Here is a 17,900-nt window from a genome sequence, read left to right as displayed (position 1 = left end):
GTCTGGCAGGATGAAGTCCCTATTGCATGCAAGTAGCAGAGATCTAACAATTCAGCCTTTGCCACTGTAATTCTTCTGGCCCTAGAAAATGGGCTAGTTTGTCCTATTGCTGAAGTGAAGTGTGGCTGTCTCCTGTGACTTTGGTGTGTAAGGAAGCTCATTGCTAGTGCTTACACTGATCCTTCAGACTTTTCCTGTTTCCGAACAAAGCCTTATTGTTCTCTGTTCTTATTCACTGTTGTTGAATGACTCCTGAAGCAACAGGAGTTTTTAAATTGAAAGATAACATTTATTTAAAAAGTAAAATATTCAAACTAAAGTGCTTGTCATGAAATTGAAAGAAATTGAAAATGACTTTAAAAGTGATGACTCTGACCTGTGTGCATTTCCTAGACTAAATTATGAGGTCTTGTATTTTATGAGGGGAGAAGAGAGGAAAGAGTTAAAATTTAAATAAAATAATCTTTATTATTGTCACTGACAACACTGTAAAGCATATAAGAGTGTCTTACTCCTATCTAAATGCAAACCATTATCCATCAATACATATTTCCATGCCAGTCCTTTCCCCTAATGTCCTTCAAGCTCTCATAATGAACCTCCCATTTTTAAGATCAACACATTTAGTTTCCATACACAAACAAAGTCACCTGATAGGTGTCTTTTTGTGTCCGGTTTATTTTGATTAACCTAATGATCTCCAGTTTGATTTGTGTCCATACCCCAGGATTTCAATTGCTTTACTTTAAGTCTCTTGTGCTTATATCACACTTGATTTGTTCATCCATGACTTGATAGATATTTTCCATTTCTTGGCTCCTGGCTCTTTTGGTGCTACTACAATAAACAAAGGATTACAGGTGATTCTTCAATTTTCAAATATTTCTATGGTCATATTCCAATTTTGATTTTAGAGGAAAATCTACATTTTCCATAATGGATGTACAAATTTGGACTCCCTCTGTTAGGGTGTAAAGATACTCTTTCCTCACCATCATAAGAGCTGTTCTTAATGGGTGGAAAGGGTATTTCATTGTAGTCTTGATCTGGTCTTTTCATACATTTGCCTTCTGTTGAAAAGTGTCTATCTAGAATTCTTGCTTTTTTTTTTAACTTTGGTTGTTTGTCTTTTTAATATTTAAGTGTTTTTCATTGTGGTTTTGATTTGGGCTTTTATTATTCTTTTTCCAAATACATGCTAGGCATTTTTCTTTTGTTGAAAAGTGTCTAACTAGGATGCTTGTTTATTCTAAAATTTTAGTTAGTTGTCTTTTCAATATTTAAGAAATTCCTTCTATCTTATGGATGCTAACTCCCTTTTATGTGTAGAATTTGCAAATATTGTTTTGCATTGAGTAGGTTGTTTTCCCTTTCATGCTTGTTTATCTTACTGTGCAGAAACCTTGGTTTTCTGTGATCTCACTTGTCAAAGTTTTGTTTGCTCTGATTTTGTCCACATGCAGGAGAATCTCCCCTATGTTTTCTCCTAGGAGTTTCCTGTTTTACATCTAACTTTTGATTCCACTTAAGTTGATTTCTGTAAATGGCAGAGTCTAGTCTCATTCTTCTGTAAGTAGATACTCAGTTTCCCATGATTTTGTCAAATAGGGTATTCTTTTGACAACTATGCTCTTTAGATGTAGTTAGAAGCTCTTTATATATTTATGAATATACTTTAAGTTGTCTATGTGGTTCTTGACTAACCTATATTTATACCAATATCTTGCTGTTTTGATTATTGCAGTCATGCAACACATTTTGATAACATAGTACAATGCTCCTGGTTGGTTCCTTTTTTTTTATTTTAATCCAGCGATCTTTGGTTATCTGTGACTTTGGTGGTCCATTGATATGTTAAAATTTTCATTTCTAGTTCTGTGAAAACTGACATTGGAGTATCATTTACTTGTCATGAAAAAATACCTAGCAAAGAAAACTTTATAAAAGAAGAATTTATTTTGCCTCAAAGTTCAGAGGTGCAGTAGTGTATCATAGTGGGAAATTCTTAGTGACCGGCTAGAACTGACTGGTCACAATGCATCCAGAGTCAGGAAACAGGGCAATTAGTGTTCAGCTTGCTTTCTTCTTTGTTTTCCGTCTAGAACCTGTGTTAATGTTTCTACATATAAGGTGAGTCTGCTCACTTGCCATATAAGCTGATCTAGGTGATCTAGGTATCTCTTAAGCACACCCAGATTTGTATTCCCATTGTGAATCTACATCCTACCAACATGACTATCAAGATTAAGCATCACAGTTCCACCCCTTATTGATTTGGCACCCAAATATTTCTTTTTAAAGCTAGAATCCCATTTTAAATTCTTTAAAGAGTTCTCTTCCCTGGTGGCTAAGCATTCAAATATATGAATGAAGCTATGGTGGGGGCACTCTATTTAAACCCACAACAGTTTTTTTAATAATTTTTCTCCTCTAATGCCTCATAATAATTTGAGAAAACTTAGTATTTCTTCAAATGCTTGGTAGAACCCAGCAGTGACATATGGTTCTATTTTAAGTTGGTTTGGTTTGGCTTGTTTGTTGTTGCTTTGTTTATTCATAAAAGACTTATTAATGATTCAATCCCATTACTTTTTATTGGTATGTTTAGGTTCTCTATTTCTTCTGATTGTGTCTCGGTATGAAATATGTGATACTTGTTTATCCATTTCTCTTGCTAATATTTTGTGTTGTTTTCCTTCCTTGCTCGTTTTGGTCTGTCATTTCGTTCTGCCAAGATATCTATCATTTCCTTCCTGCTATTAAATAGTTTTTCTCCTTTGTTTACTGTTGTGAGCGGCAGTGTGATGCTGGTTGTTTCAGAAATTCATGCTTTACTTTGTGTAGAAGATGACTTACATAAGAGTTTCCTCTCCTTCCTGCTTTAGCTGTAATAGGCTTTGCTACATTGTGTCTCTGTTTTGCAATTGGAGAAATTTATGTAATTTACCTATTGATTCAACGTTTGACCAGTTAATGCCTTTTCTTACTGATTTTGATTGCAATCTATTTCATTTGGTGTAGGTATGGCTACTCCTGCTTTCTTTGGACCTCACTGTATGGAATATCCTATTGTGTTTCTCACTTTTAATCTATGCAAAACTTTAGAGGTAAAGTGAGCTGATTGCAAACATGATCTTGAAAAATCGTTTTGAAACTATAGAAACACCATTTTTTAAATTCAATTTTTAAATTATTTTAGCTGCATGTGTGTACATGGACATATGAACGTGTGTGTGTGTGTGTGTGTGTGTGTGTGTGTGTGCGCGTCCTACTGGGGCTGGAGTTGCAAGTGATAGTAAGCTGCATGACATAGATCCTGGGAACCGAACTAGGATGCTCTGCAAGCACAGCTAGCATTCTTCACTGCTGCATCGTTTCTCCACCTGAGGCACAGTTTTAAACAAGGTTTTATTTAATGCAATAGTCTCTAGATGAACTTCGAATTCAATATCATAAACATGGAAATTTTCTTTTTAGAAATGTGTTCTCTCACTTGTTTGTAAACTGGTCAAACAGCCCAATAAAGGAATCTTCCTTTTCCCTATGTGAGTTAGTCAAAGTATCGGTCTAGTTCCTCATTGTTTCTGTCAGCTCACCCTCCAGAGAATCTGCCCAGTCTCGCCCGTGCTATAGAACCCCAATTCCTCTCACTTCCAGGGTTCTTGCCCTTGTGTAATCCATCTTTCACAAACAACAAACTATTTCAGTTTTCAATGTAAATTATTTCATGTGCCTATTTGCATATTCTCTCACAGCTACGTATCTTCCTCGGTCTTCAGTGTCCTATGATGTCTGGCTCCCATACATCAACTGACTCTTTCCTACACTTTCTGGTCTCACGATCCCCCTTTATGTCCTAACTTTCTCTCTGCTTTTTCGACATACTTTCCTGGCCACAGGAGCTTTCAGTTACATACAGTTGCTGCCTCTTTTTAGTGAGGGGAATCTGCCATTGCTATCTCCCAAGGGACCTGACGGGATTCCCCATAGTGTTGTTCAAATTATCACTTTCTTTTCATGGCTCAGAGATGAACGTCTTCCTCATCAATATACGTATACTTTTCATAGCCAAGCAGATAAGATCATGAGAGCAGAGCTGGATCAGTCTTAGTCAACACAGCCCTCTGAAGGTCCAGGGCAACACCATTGACACCATAGCTTTTCTGGAACCCTTGAGTTAATAGTGCATTATGAACTTCAAGCTTTTGAAGTTTTCCATCTTCCTAACTTACCAGGGAACAATTTTCATGACAGAATACCAAGATATGAATCAGAGTTCAGCAGAAACGGTTTTATAATAGAACAAGTCATCGAGATCTATTCAAATTTCTCAGGTTGCAATGACTCTGCAAGATTCATCTTAGCCCGTGTGACAAGCTCACAGAATTCATTGAACTGATTCTAGGGTAGGAGAGACATTGCCTGCCTGCTGCTTCTACCAGAGCAGGTCAAGTATAAAACCAGCATGGGTGTTGAAAGGGAATCAATCTCTTTACCGCTTGTCTTCCCAGTTAAAGTTCAGATAGCAGAGTTACCCATTTATTTTCTCTAGTACCAAGAAGAATGTTGTTTTTAGATCAATAGAGACCTGTATCTTAATAAATGACTTTTAGTTTTGAATATCCCTGCAGTTGCCCCTGAATGATAATGTACATTCTCTGTTTGGGATGCTTAAAAGTCAAAAAGAGAATTTAATTTCTACTTCCCAGAAAGTTGTGATCCATTGTTTCCCATCCAATAAAAATGAGACTGCCAGCTCCTAAAATGCTTAGGGGAAGAGGTTCTTAGGACATAGTAATTAATATTTTAAAACATCATGACTTTATATGAAACCAAAATCAAACAACAATCGTTATAATATGACGAGACCTCACTCTGGCACTAAAGAAATCCATGAGCGACTGTGGTGTATGTGAACCATTTCTCACCCCTCACTTTTCTGCTTGTATAGTAATGGAGCCAATACACTAAAAGGATGCACACTGGAATTTTGTACTGGATTTTGTATTAATTTTTCTTTTTTTAATATGCAGTAAGTTACTTTATCAAGTCAATTATTTCAGAATAGTGCAACTAATATTCAATAAAATGACCTTCTAATTAATAGTACAAAATAAAACAAATAAAAGTCCAAGTTATTGATATATCATTAATTTCATTATTTTTTGTTATGGCTGATTAGGTAAACTAAATTAGTCAAATCTCAAATATGTTGTGTCTTATGAATTTTTTGACAGTGTTTAACCTCAAAATGTCCCTCGTTTCTAATATTAACTCATCCTCATTAAAAACAAAATCTGGAATGAAAACTACATTCAGCCTGAATGTCAAAAACAGAGAATACATAGATAATTTATAATGTTCTATTGATTTACTAGAACTTTTGTTTTGTCTGGCAAGTGTACTACATGGTCAGATAAGATTATATCAGGTACTTTTAATAAAGCAAGACACTAAAATCACACGAATGGAATGATCAAATTGGCATTTTGTGGTTTTTAATCTCACACAAGGTTTATTAAGTACAGCCAGATATCTGTTCGACAGCCCTATTTAATAGCTACATATGAGGCTTGAAATTACCTACTCATTCTGTCAGACTCTGGTTTGCCTGGAAGGATTTTCACAGCAATATTAGCTTCTAGTAGAACTTATGATTGATGGGAAATTCCTTTTCAGTCATAATCAAGCTCATTAAGAAGCATGCAGTAGCATTGAAAAAAGTAGATCCCCCCATCTATGAGTGCATTTATAGCATTCATATGCTAATTTGTACATTTTCATCGGTTTTGGGTTTAATTCTCTGCTATGTTTCCTAGCATTTGTCAGTGCTGTCTCCTTGTGTAAATGAATCAAGTCACACTGCCCTAGCAATTATCCTTTCTATGAAGAAGATCCTGCGAAAACCTACAAATCTCATCTACCAAATAAAGAACATGCTTGCTTTTTACCTTTGACTTGTTCACATGCACAATGTAATAATTTTTGAGGTAACTGTGCTTGGTACTTAAACTTTTCAATTCTCTCTTCATCACCAATCTCAGAATCATTTGATTGAATGACAAGTGAATGAAGCTCCAAAGATGGGTCAAATGCAGTCTTCTGCATCCCAACCATCAGACACCAGGTCTCTTTGACTTACCATATGTTTTCTCTGCTTTGTTTCCAGATCCTTCCCTTCATTTCTCTGAGCATCACCTCTTGACAACTTCCTGATTTTTCCAACTCTCTGTCATCCAGGCCTGACCCTCCCCTGTATCTTTCAAATTTGTTTTCCAAATATTTCATTATCTCTGACCAGAAAACTTCAAAGCATTCTTACTTACCTGAGAACAGTGGTCCAAAATCTTAACCCATTGTCAGGGTCCAGCCTTGATGGTTCTTATGCTCCAGAGTAAGGATGTGTGGATTAGAAATGTTAGGCAGAAAAACAAAGATACAAAAGAAAAGAGACACACAAGGAAGAGTCGGGAGGGCAGCCCAGTGAATACTGAACCTACTCATGTTAATTTTTCATAAGCTTTATATACCCAAATCCAAAGAGTAGAGGAGAGACAAAAGGCCTTTTTACCAAAATTCAAGGAAGCCAGCAAAGTGATCATCTTCTCAAATACCCAAAGCATCAAGTAGCCACACCCAAAGTCAAAACATCCTGTCAATAACCTCAAAGCAGCAAGAATAGGCCTGAACTATCTGACCTTTAGTCAAGATGGAATGAATCTACATCTCTGGTCTCTCACAACCCAGCTGCAAAACTTGACTGCTACCTATGACCAACTTCTTCTGCCTCTCTCCACTTAAATCTCTGGATTTCCTTCACTGTACCTTGTGTCTTTTTCTAGAAAATACCCATCCTTATCTGTTAAGGAATTTTGCATATCCTTTCGCAGACAATACTTATCCTATTCATTTTCTCGTGATCCTCACTGATTAGTTGGAACATCAATTTGCAAAGGAAAATGTACCAGTCCCCCAGGACCTATATCTCACAGTTTTCTGAAATTATCCTGTGCAACACACTGCACAACTTTTTTATTTATTTTGCATGTCATTCATTGTTTAGTTTTAGGAGCTGCTTTTCCAAAATATGAGCTGTGTGGTGTATTGGCCACTTTTTCCCCTTGGTCACATTAACCTGGAACTATATTCTGAATACTATCTCAAGGTTTTAAATTTTCAATAAATAATTGCCATAGGGATGAAGGTACTAGTTTCTAGTCTTCTTGCTTTGACACATAGCTGATAAAATCAAAATAAAAGGCTGGGCGGTGGTGGCGCACGCCTTTAATCCCAGCACTCGGGAGGCAGAGGCAGGTGGATCTCTGTGAGTTCAAGGCCAGCCTGGTCTACAAGAGCTACTTCCAGGACCAGAACCAAAAAAAAAAAAAAAAAAAAGGCTACGGAGAAACCCTGTCTCGAAAATTCAAAAAAAAACAAAAAACAAAAAAATCAAAGTAAAAGGAGAGTAGGGTTTACATTCCCAAGGGCTACAACCATCAGGCCAGGGAAGGGGTGGTCACAAGAGCAGGAGTTGCCTCATCTCATTGTATCCAATCAGGAAACATGCTGCTCAGCTCCCCTCCTCCTTTTCAGTCAGTCCAGAATCCCAGGCAATAGCTTGGTGCTAATCACATGAAGTGTGGGTCTTCTCAACATAACCAAATCTAGGCAATCCTTGTTCATGTTCAGACATGTTCAGATATTTGTTGCCATGACGATTCAAAATCATATCAGGTTGATAACAGCTATTAACCATCATAATGAAAATGCATAAAATGAAGTATAAACAAAAAAGGGGGTAATAACGTATTGGGAAGTAGTAATAGGATCTCATACAGTGTGATCTTAATTACAAACATTCGGAAGCCTTCATTGAGATTGATTCGTCTTTCAGGTTAGTGTTAACTTGTGCTTCCTGCATAGCTTTCCCCACTGGAGCATCTTATGTCTCTCTTTCTGCTTTCGTAGTTGATGGACAGTGGCAGGAATGGAGTTCATGGAGCCACTGCTCAGTGACATGTTCCAATGGAACCCAGCAGAGGAGCCGGCAATGCACGGCAGCTGCTCACGGAGGCTCTGAGTGCAGAGGACCGTGGGCAGAAAGCAGAGAGTGCTACAACCCCGAATGTACAGGTAAGGCCAATAGCTTTGTGCAAATGACAACTACAAGTCATAAAACCTCAAAGCACCATGCCAGGCAGTCGTAAAATGAAAGCTAATTATATATTCATATGTACAAAACCATTACATTTGTTTATTCTACAGTATATTGCAAAAATAAAGTCAGAAAAATCTGGAGATTCTTAAATCGAATAATAGCCGAGTTAATAAAGTTTAGCACTAGGCTTCCAGTTTCTAAAAGTAGGTTCCTTGTGCATCTGAAGTGTCGTGTACACTTATATAATTCTTCGCACCACAAAATGCACAGTGTCTGGTCAGTAAGTCCAATATTTAGACAAAGCTTATTCTTGACAGTAGATGAATAAAAATGGAAAGAATCTTAACACCCCCCGGATTTACACATTGACTAAACTAATGCATGCTGCGACTGTAGTTAAGCAAGACCTATTTCTTTCAGCCAATGGTCAATGGAATCAATGGGGTCACTGGAGCGGATGTTCCAAGTCCTGTGATGGAGGCTGGGAGAGGAGAGTGAGGACGTGTCAGGGTGCAGCTTTAACAGGACAGCAGTGTGAAGGAACAGGGGAGGAAGTGAGACGGTGCAGTGAGCAGCGGTGCCCAGGTAAGAAGGATCTGGTGTGTGTGTGTAGGAGGGGATAGATGTGCGAGCGTGCATGCATGCGCGCGCACACACGAGCAGTTAGGAATGACACTTCTTTGATCTAAAGATTGATATTAATACCTGGCGATACACTTGTTTTAAAAATACTATATGACAACTTCTCCTGATATGTTAGAATAATCCTATTAGTTTTAATTTATTTATTGTAAAGTGACATTGAAATACAATGATAGTCAAAAAATAACCACAAAGAACAATAATTGATTTGAGTATGATTCTTATCATTATAATATTTTTCTACTATGTAATAAAATTTGCTTATTGAGAAGACAAAATTGTTCTTAAACCTTACTACTTTTTAAAGTATTAAGCAAATGAAATGAAAAACTATTGTTTAAATTCATATACTTTCATTTTTATGACTGATTAATGTCTCCTTGATGACCTTAGAAACCTGTATTTACCCATACTTGTTCAATTTTCAATCATAAAATTATCACCATGGATAAAATATAAAATGTAATGGCTAATGAAAGTGGTTTGCATGTAAGCACAAATGATAACACAAGTCAGACACTGTCCAGACTTTATTCATTTCTAGCAAAGTCTCCTTTAGAAAACTAGATTCTTTCCTGAAAATAATTGTGACACACTGAGACATAAACAAGTCAAAATCATGGTTTTAGGTTGATACCATAGGCCAAACTAACACAAACATACAAGACAGTGCTAAGTGAAATGAACTCAGAGAATGTGAATGTCTGATGGGTTTATCCCATAGATGTATTGGTTTGGGATGATTGTCATTTGAAGGGATGCAGAATCACATTGGAGACAAATCTCTGGGCTGGGCAGTCTGTGAGAAGTCATCTAAATTAGGCTAACTGACTTCTGGACTGGATAAAAGGGGAAAACAAAGCCAGGCCCAGTTCATCTCCCTCTGCTTCAGGACTGTGGTCGTGTCCATCTGTGACCAGCTGTCTTAAACTGTAACCATACTGTGCTCCGTGCTCCAAAATAAACTCCTTCTTAGGTTGTTTTTGTCAGAGCATGCTGCTCCAGCAACATGATTATCAGCTATGCAGAAGTTTGGAATAAAGAAGTAGAGTCATTATCGTGATAAAAGTAACCTTGCAGTTCTTAGGGTTGGAACTGGTTAGTGGGAGAAATTCAGGGTAGTTTTGAACTGTCAACTAGAAGAACCCTCAAAAGTGTAAACCTAGCCTAAGCCTTTCTGGAGAGAATGTAGAAAGTAGAAGAAGGAGAAAAATGTACACAGTAGAAGCCTGGCTTATAGGCTTCAGAGGTGAACATGGACACCATCAAATTGGATAATATTCTGTATGGCTATATGGTCAGTGATCATATTTTATTCGTTGTCTGAGCACTTGAATGAGGTGCAATGTATTAGGCAAAGTATTTGTTGGAAGGAACTTCAGACAGGATAGCTTTCAGGTTGGGCCAGTGCTCCTGCTTACTGCTCTCATTCAAGCCTACAGGGAGAAAGCAAGAAATAAAGGAGAGGACCAGTGGGTGAAAGTGTTTTCTATCCTTAAATTCTATGCATAAGACCCACTGAGGAAGGAGAGAACAGGCTTCTCACACCATAGCATGCATGTTAATGCACTTACATATACATATCATAGAAACTCATACACACACACGGATACACACATGCACATGTACGCATACACACACACACACACAGCCACACAGAAGCATACACAGACATACACATACAATAATAATAATGACGATGATGAAATTCAAATGAAGTAAGGTGATATAACCAGAGTCATGCGCTTTGATAATGAAAAGTGTATGAACAAGTTTTAAACTTCTGGTAAGGAGAATGTAGACAACAACAAAAGATTCTGTCACTGATGAAGAGATTAATGCCATTGAAGAGTGATTGACTGTGCTGGGACAGCATAGGTACACTGAGTGCTAGAATTTACCCACCAAAGGCTCCTTTCAGGGGAAAACACAGTTTCATCTGAATGAGAGAACCTAAGCTGAAATGTTATTGCAAGGATTCCTGCTTTTCAAGAGCAGCTGAATTGGGAAGCTTTCTTTGGAGTAAGCTCACAAAAGTTGATGTATATTTCAAAGGACTCGGGTGTCTGACTTGAGCTGGCAACCTCAAGTTGGAAGTATCACTTTGAACTGACTGAGGAAATACGAAAGATGCAAGACCGGAGCAGTCACAGAGACTTGCACGGTGACTCCAGAGAGCTGGTAAACCCAGGCAGTGTGTCAATCTGATTACTTGCAAAGTGGTCCTGAGAGGCCACTTCATGAAGCCCTGAAGATAGAGTTTATGTTTTAGTGGAGCCCTCTGGTGGTCGGAGATTCCTGAACCATAGGACATCCGGGCATCCTGCCAAGAAGGCTGTAGACAGCATGGACATCTAAAGGAGAGAGGCTAGGATTGCTACAGGCAGCAGAGCTGGAAGGGCTGGGCTACTTAAGCTCCCAAGATTCCATCTGATTCCATCTGAAGCCCCAGGTAGCAGTCATGGGGTTGCGGGATTTATTGTCTGCGCTTGTGTGTTTGCCTGACCATTCCTTACTATCCCTTCACTTTTCGTTTTGTGCTATGACTACTTCTTTGTGTCAGTTCACTTTAAAAGTGTGTACTTTGGCCGGGCGGTGGTGGCGCACGCCTTTAATCCCAGCACTTGGGAGGCAGAGGCAGGTGGATCTCTGTGAGTTCGAGACCAGCCTGGTCTACAAGAGCTAGTTCCAGGACAGAAACCAAAACCACAGAGAAACCCTGTCTCGAAAAACCAAAAAAAAAAAAGTGTGTACTTTGGTAGTTTACATGAGTTCACAATTATGTGTTGCCTTGGGTCTCCAGTGATGCCTGGACTTGGTCATTTTGAACAGTATCAGGACTGTTTAAAACTCTGAGACCTTTGAAGCTGGCCTGAATGTATTCTGCATTATGAGATGGTCATTAGTCTCTGATGACAGAAGCTGAGGTTATGTATAGAAAGTGGAGTGGTTTCTGTGTCGAGGTGACGAAGGGTAGGTTTGTGGTGACTTGGATCTGTCCACCTAACATCAACCAGTATCACCTCAGAGACAAATCCCTGGTCATGTCTGAGAGAAATTTTCTCGAGTCGATTATTTGGGTTGCGAAGATGCACTCTGTCTGCCTGCGCCAATAAAAAGAGGAGAGGACATGGAGCACAGCCCCCAGTCCCTGCATGCTTCTGAACTGTGGATGTAATGTAATAGCTGCCTCTGACCGCTGCTGCCACGCCTTCCCCTCTATGATGGACTGTACTAAGCTGAAAATCCTCTGTTCCTTAAGGTGCCTTTGCCTGGGCAGCGAGACATGCAACAATGCAGCAAGTTTCCTGTTCTTCTTATTCTGGTCACATAAACTGACCATCTCCACGTAAAACTCTAAGTGTTCTAAGAGTTACCCAGTAACCAAGATACCATGTTTCTCTATATAATTAAAATGTGAAAAGCATTTTCACTGTTCAATATTATTAATCCTATCATAAACTAGAGTCTTTTTTCTTATTATTACATTTACTTATATTATTGGAGTGAATATGGAGGCACATGTGGAGGTCAGGAGACAAGCTGGGGGAGTCAGTTCGCTCCTTCCTGCTTCTGGATACTGGGAGGTCATAGGCAAGACAGCAAGAGCCTTTCACCCAGAGATCCATCTCTCTGGCCCAGAAACTGAGTTTCCCATTTTGCAGTTTGTCAGCAGGTTTTCTTTTGGCATGAGATCTCAAATTAATTTTGCTAATTCTTCAGGCCATGTGAATTCAGAACGATAAGAGACAAATAGCATACAGAACTCTGCTTCTGTGAAGGATGCCTAGGCAGATTAACAATGAAATCCCTACACTGTGTGAGAATTAACAGGCTTTAGACAAAAACATTTGTTTTGCCAGAGGAGAAATTTCATTAGAACAGTGGAGCATGATGAAGCAAGACCCTCTTAATACTGGAAGGTACCTAAACCAGTTTTAGCACATGAAGCTGGTTAACTGTCCGCAACTGCATTTCATCTGCATAGGTAAGACAGAACAGCTGCAATCAGATTTACCGAGATTGCCACCTGCTGTTTGAAAAACATTTTACAGATCGGTTTCGAGAAAGGTTGCATATTTGACTTGTTCCGTTCATTTGTTGGGCTTCATGATTTAAGACAGGTCAATAGATTACCTCATATGACTAAAAGCAACTTTATATGATGTTGTATTTTTTGGTCTTAGCATTTCATTTCTTTCTCTTCAGTAAGGTGATTGGAAACCACTGGCAATGTACTTACAGATCTATAGCTCCCTAGTGAAACCTACTTCTCGAGGCAGCTAAATGGTTTTTAAGATTAGTGCTTTTACAGCGACGAAAATATTCTCATTTACAATGCTACTGTATCAATTTTTTTGCTATAATTCAACCTGATACCTTGCACAATTTGCATTGTGCATTAAAATGTATACCCAACTATTAATTTAAAAACTTTGTGTCTCTATTGAGGATAGGATTTTCAACATAATATTTGCTCTATCTGTCCACTAACACCTCATATGCAGTCATTTTATCAAACAGTGGTATTTATAAGGATTTATTTTACAATTTTACACAATAGAACTGACTTATACACTGAATTCTAAGTCTTAGAATGACACTAACCCCGATTTCCTCATCATGGTCACTATTATTTCTTTTGTGAATAGTGGTCCTAATCCCAGCCAAGATAATTTTGTTTCATATCTACCCATTGACAAAACATACTGGGAAAGTGTTCATATCACCTTAACATTTACTAAGACATTTTTCTGTTTGTCAGTTGCAAAGCTTCAACAAGTATTCTTTTAAAACAGTATTTTTCCCAGTATTTCTTTTTAATATTTTCACTCCTGATCTTTTTTTTTGGGGGGGGGTGGTCCTGGGAAGAACAAGTATTTATGTTAATGTTTCACTTAATTTGAATTCAAAATCAGATTAATTAACCTTGCCCAGAAACCCTCTGCTGTCAAAAAGGAGAAATATAATATACGTACATTTTTGTCTAGATAACTATTGGAAACTAATCATCTAGATTTAATCAAATGCTACTATATTATCTACAAAACATATTTTAAAATGCCCATCAAGATTAGGGTTTTCCTTTATGGGTTCATAGAGTAGGACAATGTTAAAACGGCATCATTGACCCCAACCCCACCCCAGTAAGATGTTTTCATAAGAAAGGAAAACCATAGAGACCAAAAAGTAATAGTACTACTGGTTGGGAAATAGAATCACTCCAGGGGAGATAATTAAGTGTCCCCATTTTTAAATTGGTCCAGCTCACCAAATAATGATTTCATTTATCTCAATCTCATCGTGCATCCTCAGGCTCTGATGGTTAAATGGTAAGATGGTAATAACTTCACTGGCTTTGCCTTCTATTGCAATGGGAAACATTCATTCACATCTCCCCCCCCCCATTTTTCTTGGTCACTCTTCTGAAATCAGATATTACTGATGGACTGGCTAGACGTAAGTTTTTGGCTGCCTGCGGACCATCTTACTAACGTCCATTGTTCTGGAGTCACTAATCACTAACGTGTAATCTATCACTTCCAGAAAGGGATATTCTTAATCCACAAATAAAGTTTCAAGTTTTCTTCTTGGGAAAACAATTGATATGTCTGTCATGTTGATTAAAGCCTGCTGGCTGACTGTGCTTGGGAACACCAAATGAGAATGGAGGTAAGGGGAGCCATGGACCAAGGGAGACCAGAAGCAATTGTGGTATTTTACTCAAGCTCTGCATGCCAAAGGAGGGCAGCAGTTGCCCTAGAAGTGAAAAACAAGTCTTGGACGCTGCAATGTGTTTTTTTATTAGCCTCATGCACACTGTCATACTGTAGATAAAAGCATTGCTTGCCTGCCTTCCTCCCCTCTGTTCCCACTTATGAGATGTCACTTGGGCAGAGCGATTTCGTTTTTGAATTTCTTTTCTTTCAAGTAAGACTGTGTCTGAAGAAAGGATTGAAGAAAGGACTTTACTCTGTGCTTGTATCTTTGCAGAGGACTCCTATCACAGTTGAAGGCATTGCTTTTAAACCTTTGATGGCCTTCAAATTCATGCCAACAGCTTGTTGAAGCATGAAGTTGAACTTGTTGAGCCCCCTACAGAGGATCAGAGGCTCTGGTTAGGTAGAGATTCTGTGGACTTGAGAATATATATTTTGATGGCAATAAGCTGATGATGAGGATAATGGATCCAGATCATCCTTCAGACTGAGGTGGCCTACTAAAGTTGAATAATAGTGATTAAATTGTGATTAAAAAGGAACACGGAAATGAAATGTAGTCCTTGACTTCAGCTCCATTGGTGAAAGTTGACATACTGCCCAGATTGCATAGTCCTAGCTAACTCATGCTTCTTCACAAACGAAGAGGGGTACCGTCTGTAATATATTTATGATACAAACGTAGTCAAATCCATTTCCAACTTTTCTGGTGTTAAGTTTTAAGAAAATAAGACCTCTCTTGGCCATCTTAAAGAAAAGTAAAGCTACTGTTTTTTTTTATAATAATGGATCATTTATTGTCCAACTCTCAGCTTCCCAATCCTCATTTTTCCTGTTCCATAAAGAGAAAAAAAAAGGTCTTAATTATCATTAGAGCAAGTCTTATATGAATATATAGTACCCGGAAGCAGATCTAGATTCCTACTGCAGATGGTACCCTGGTTAGCTTTTTGTCAACTTGACCCTATCTGGAGTAATCTAGGAAAAGAAACTGCAATTGAGAAAATGACTTTCTCAGATTGCTTATAGGAAGGTTTGGGAAGGCTTTTTCCTGATTAATGGTTCATGTGTGAGGACACAGCGCACTGTAAGTAAGCCAGTAAACAGTGTACCTCCAAGGTCTCCACTTCAGTCTCTGCCTCTGGATCACTGCCCTAAGTTCCGTTCACGAGGGACTATTACTGGGAAGTGTTAATCAATAAACCCTTTCCCTCTATGTAGCTTTTATCCATGGTGTCTTTATCATAATAGCAGTAACCAAGGACATCCTCATGTGTCTCTTCCTGGGCTGTAGCATGTCCTCTGTGTTTCTCGTCTTCCACAGTGAGAAGTTACAGTAAGCATATGCAGAATTTCGGTTCATGGTGTGACATTGGGGGGCGTGACCTGTGCAGCTGTTCTCACTTGTTTTCTCCTCAGGTGCCGGTTGGCAGACTGATAGGTTGATAATCATGTCCACTAAAACTATAAACATATATATTTTGTAGAGACAAGTGTAGGAAACTTAGCAAGTTATGCTGTTATTAATGGTATGTGCCACTCCCTGTGGAGGCTAGCTGTAGTCATTTTCATAAACCCAAATATGTCAGTTCAAAATGTTCATTTCCTTTTCCAAAGAGAAAACCCCTAGAACCATTTCCAGGCTGCCATGAATTGTGCCCTTTTACTTCAAGCTGCTTCGAGGGCATCACAGAGTCCCAGGTCTGCAATTACAGGTTATCTTTATAACTTATCATCAACTATGCTGAAATCTGATGAGCTCCTCATAAGGTGAAAGCAATTGTTTAAACTGAATGTATTTGGCTATAATACATAACAGCAAATATTCTCACACCTAAGTGTTTACATAGCTATTCACCTAAAATCAGACACTGAGTTTAGTGTTGACAGTAGATGGCACTAGGTATTGACTCCTGATTCTTCTTGTCAAACACTTCAGGTACAGTTTAAAGAGCAGAATTGTAAATTAGGTGTTGATGAAATTCTTTGAATGAAAGAGATTTTATTGTTTAATAACTAACCAAAATAGTGTTGAGTCCTGCCCAAAGCACAAGTGTTTAATTGTTTTTACGTAATCTACTCTATAGTTCTGGGAACAAATTCGCTGAATTTTATGGGCAGAATAAAGGAAGAAGCACAGAGGGCCAAAGGACTCGGGGTTTGAATTGGGTAGCACTGCAAGTCCTTTACTCAAACCTGTTGCTATGGAGATAACTGGTATAATAATTCATCTTCGCAGATTGCTCATGAAAGACTTTGGGAAAACTCTCAGAGGTTATTCCAGGGTAGAAACTTAAAAATCAATTTGGTCTAATCTTCTATTAGCCACCATGTTTGATTTAGAAATATTTGGCAACAACCTTAAGTTGAGAAGAAAAGTAAAGAAACACATATTACTATATTTTTTTTTACTTCTTTCCATCTTAAATACTACCATAGTAAAAGAAGTAAATTTTAGGACATATCTAACAATTATCTTCAAGCAGAGCATCAAAGGACACTTAAAATTTTTAATTAATGCATGCCGCTCTTTTATTTCCATGCTCACCGAAGCACCAACTTCTCACATTATGTTTGGTGTTTCTCTTCCTTATTGATTCCCTGCATAGCCTGATGTGAGTGCCCACAGCCTCAGTGCCCACTTTTCTTTTTGCTGTTTCCCCCTTCTCACCAATAGCAAAGCCTTTGGGACACACCTGCAGGTCTAGAATTTGTCTTGTGTCTCTCACAGATTCCCAGCATGCTTTGCCAGCAGTCATCTACCAGGATCTATCACAGGAGAGCTTTTCTATCTGACAAGCAACTCCTCTGTGTCATTTGAGCAGTCATTTTCCTAACGACAGATGCTCAGTCGTCTATTTCTTTCCGAGGTGGCCCTGTGCACTCCCTTTGCCAACACCTGTTTTTAGTAGAGGAACATAAAAATAAAGTGAGGAATATGGAAACCAGGGAAGACTGGCATTTTTTTTTATTGGTGTCTTCACACCTAAAATGGAGCCAACGTGCTATCGGGAATTGCTTCAATGTGATAAAACATTTTAACTAAATATGATGATTAATAGCAGTTGATGAATTCTGTGTTGTTCCTATCCAATCATATGACATCATCTTTTCTGAACAGGTTTGTCTCATTAGTATGGTCTATTTATGGCCTTAGTGATATGACTCACTTGGTTTAAAAACCTTGCATAGGTTCTCATTACTTGCCAAATTTTGTACATACCCTTAGAGTCCTGATATTCTATATCACAATTCTAGCTCCAATAGCTTTGCAACATTACTTCTCTCTACTCAACTATAAATATGTACTATATATGTATAGATATATAAATATATATGTAATGAAATCACACTTGTACAGACTGTTTTCTGGAGGCAAT

At 38.3% G+C, this 17,900-nt stretch overlaps 1 protein-coding gene across 5 annotated transcripts in view; it reads left to right on the top strand.

Annotated features, from left to right (window-relative positions):
• Adgrb3 (adhesion G protein-coupled receptor B3) overlaps positions 1-17,900 on the top strand; it is a 721,645-nt gene that overhangs the window by 284,165 nt on the left and 419,580 nt on the right. For all 5 annotated transcript variants that reach the window (XM_057752036.1, XM_057752035.1, XM_057752037.1 and 2 more), the window contains 2 exons: positions 7,969-8,133; positions 8,579-8,743. In XM_057752036.1, the coding sequence (XP_057608019.1) occupies positions 7,969-8,133; positions 8,579-8,743 (330 nt within the window). The remainder of the gene's footprint in view (positions 1-7,968; positions 8,134-8,578; positions 8,744-17,900) is intronic.

The sequence above is a fragment of the Chionomys nivalis genome, chromosome 19, assembly GCF_950005125.1.
Source record: "Chionomys nivalis chromosome 19, mChiNiv1.1, whole genome shotgun sequence".
Taxonomy (NCBI): Eukaryota; Metazoa; Chordata; class Mammalia; order Rodentia; family Cricetidae; genus Chionomys; species Chionomys nivalis.
This window is presented reverse-complemented; position numbering and strand designations above follow the sequence as displayed.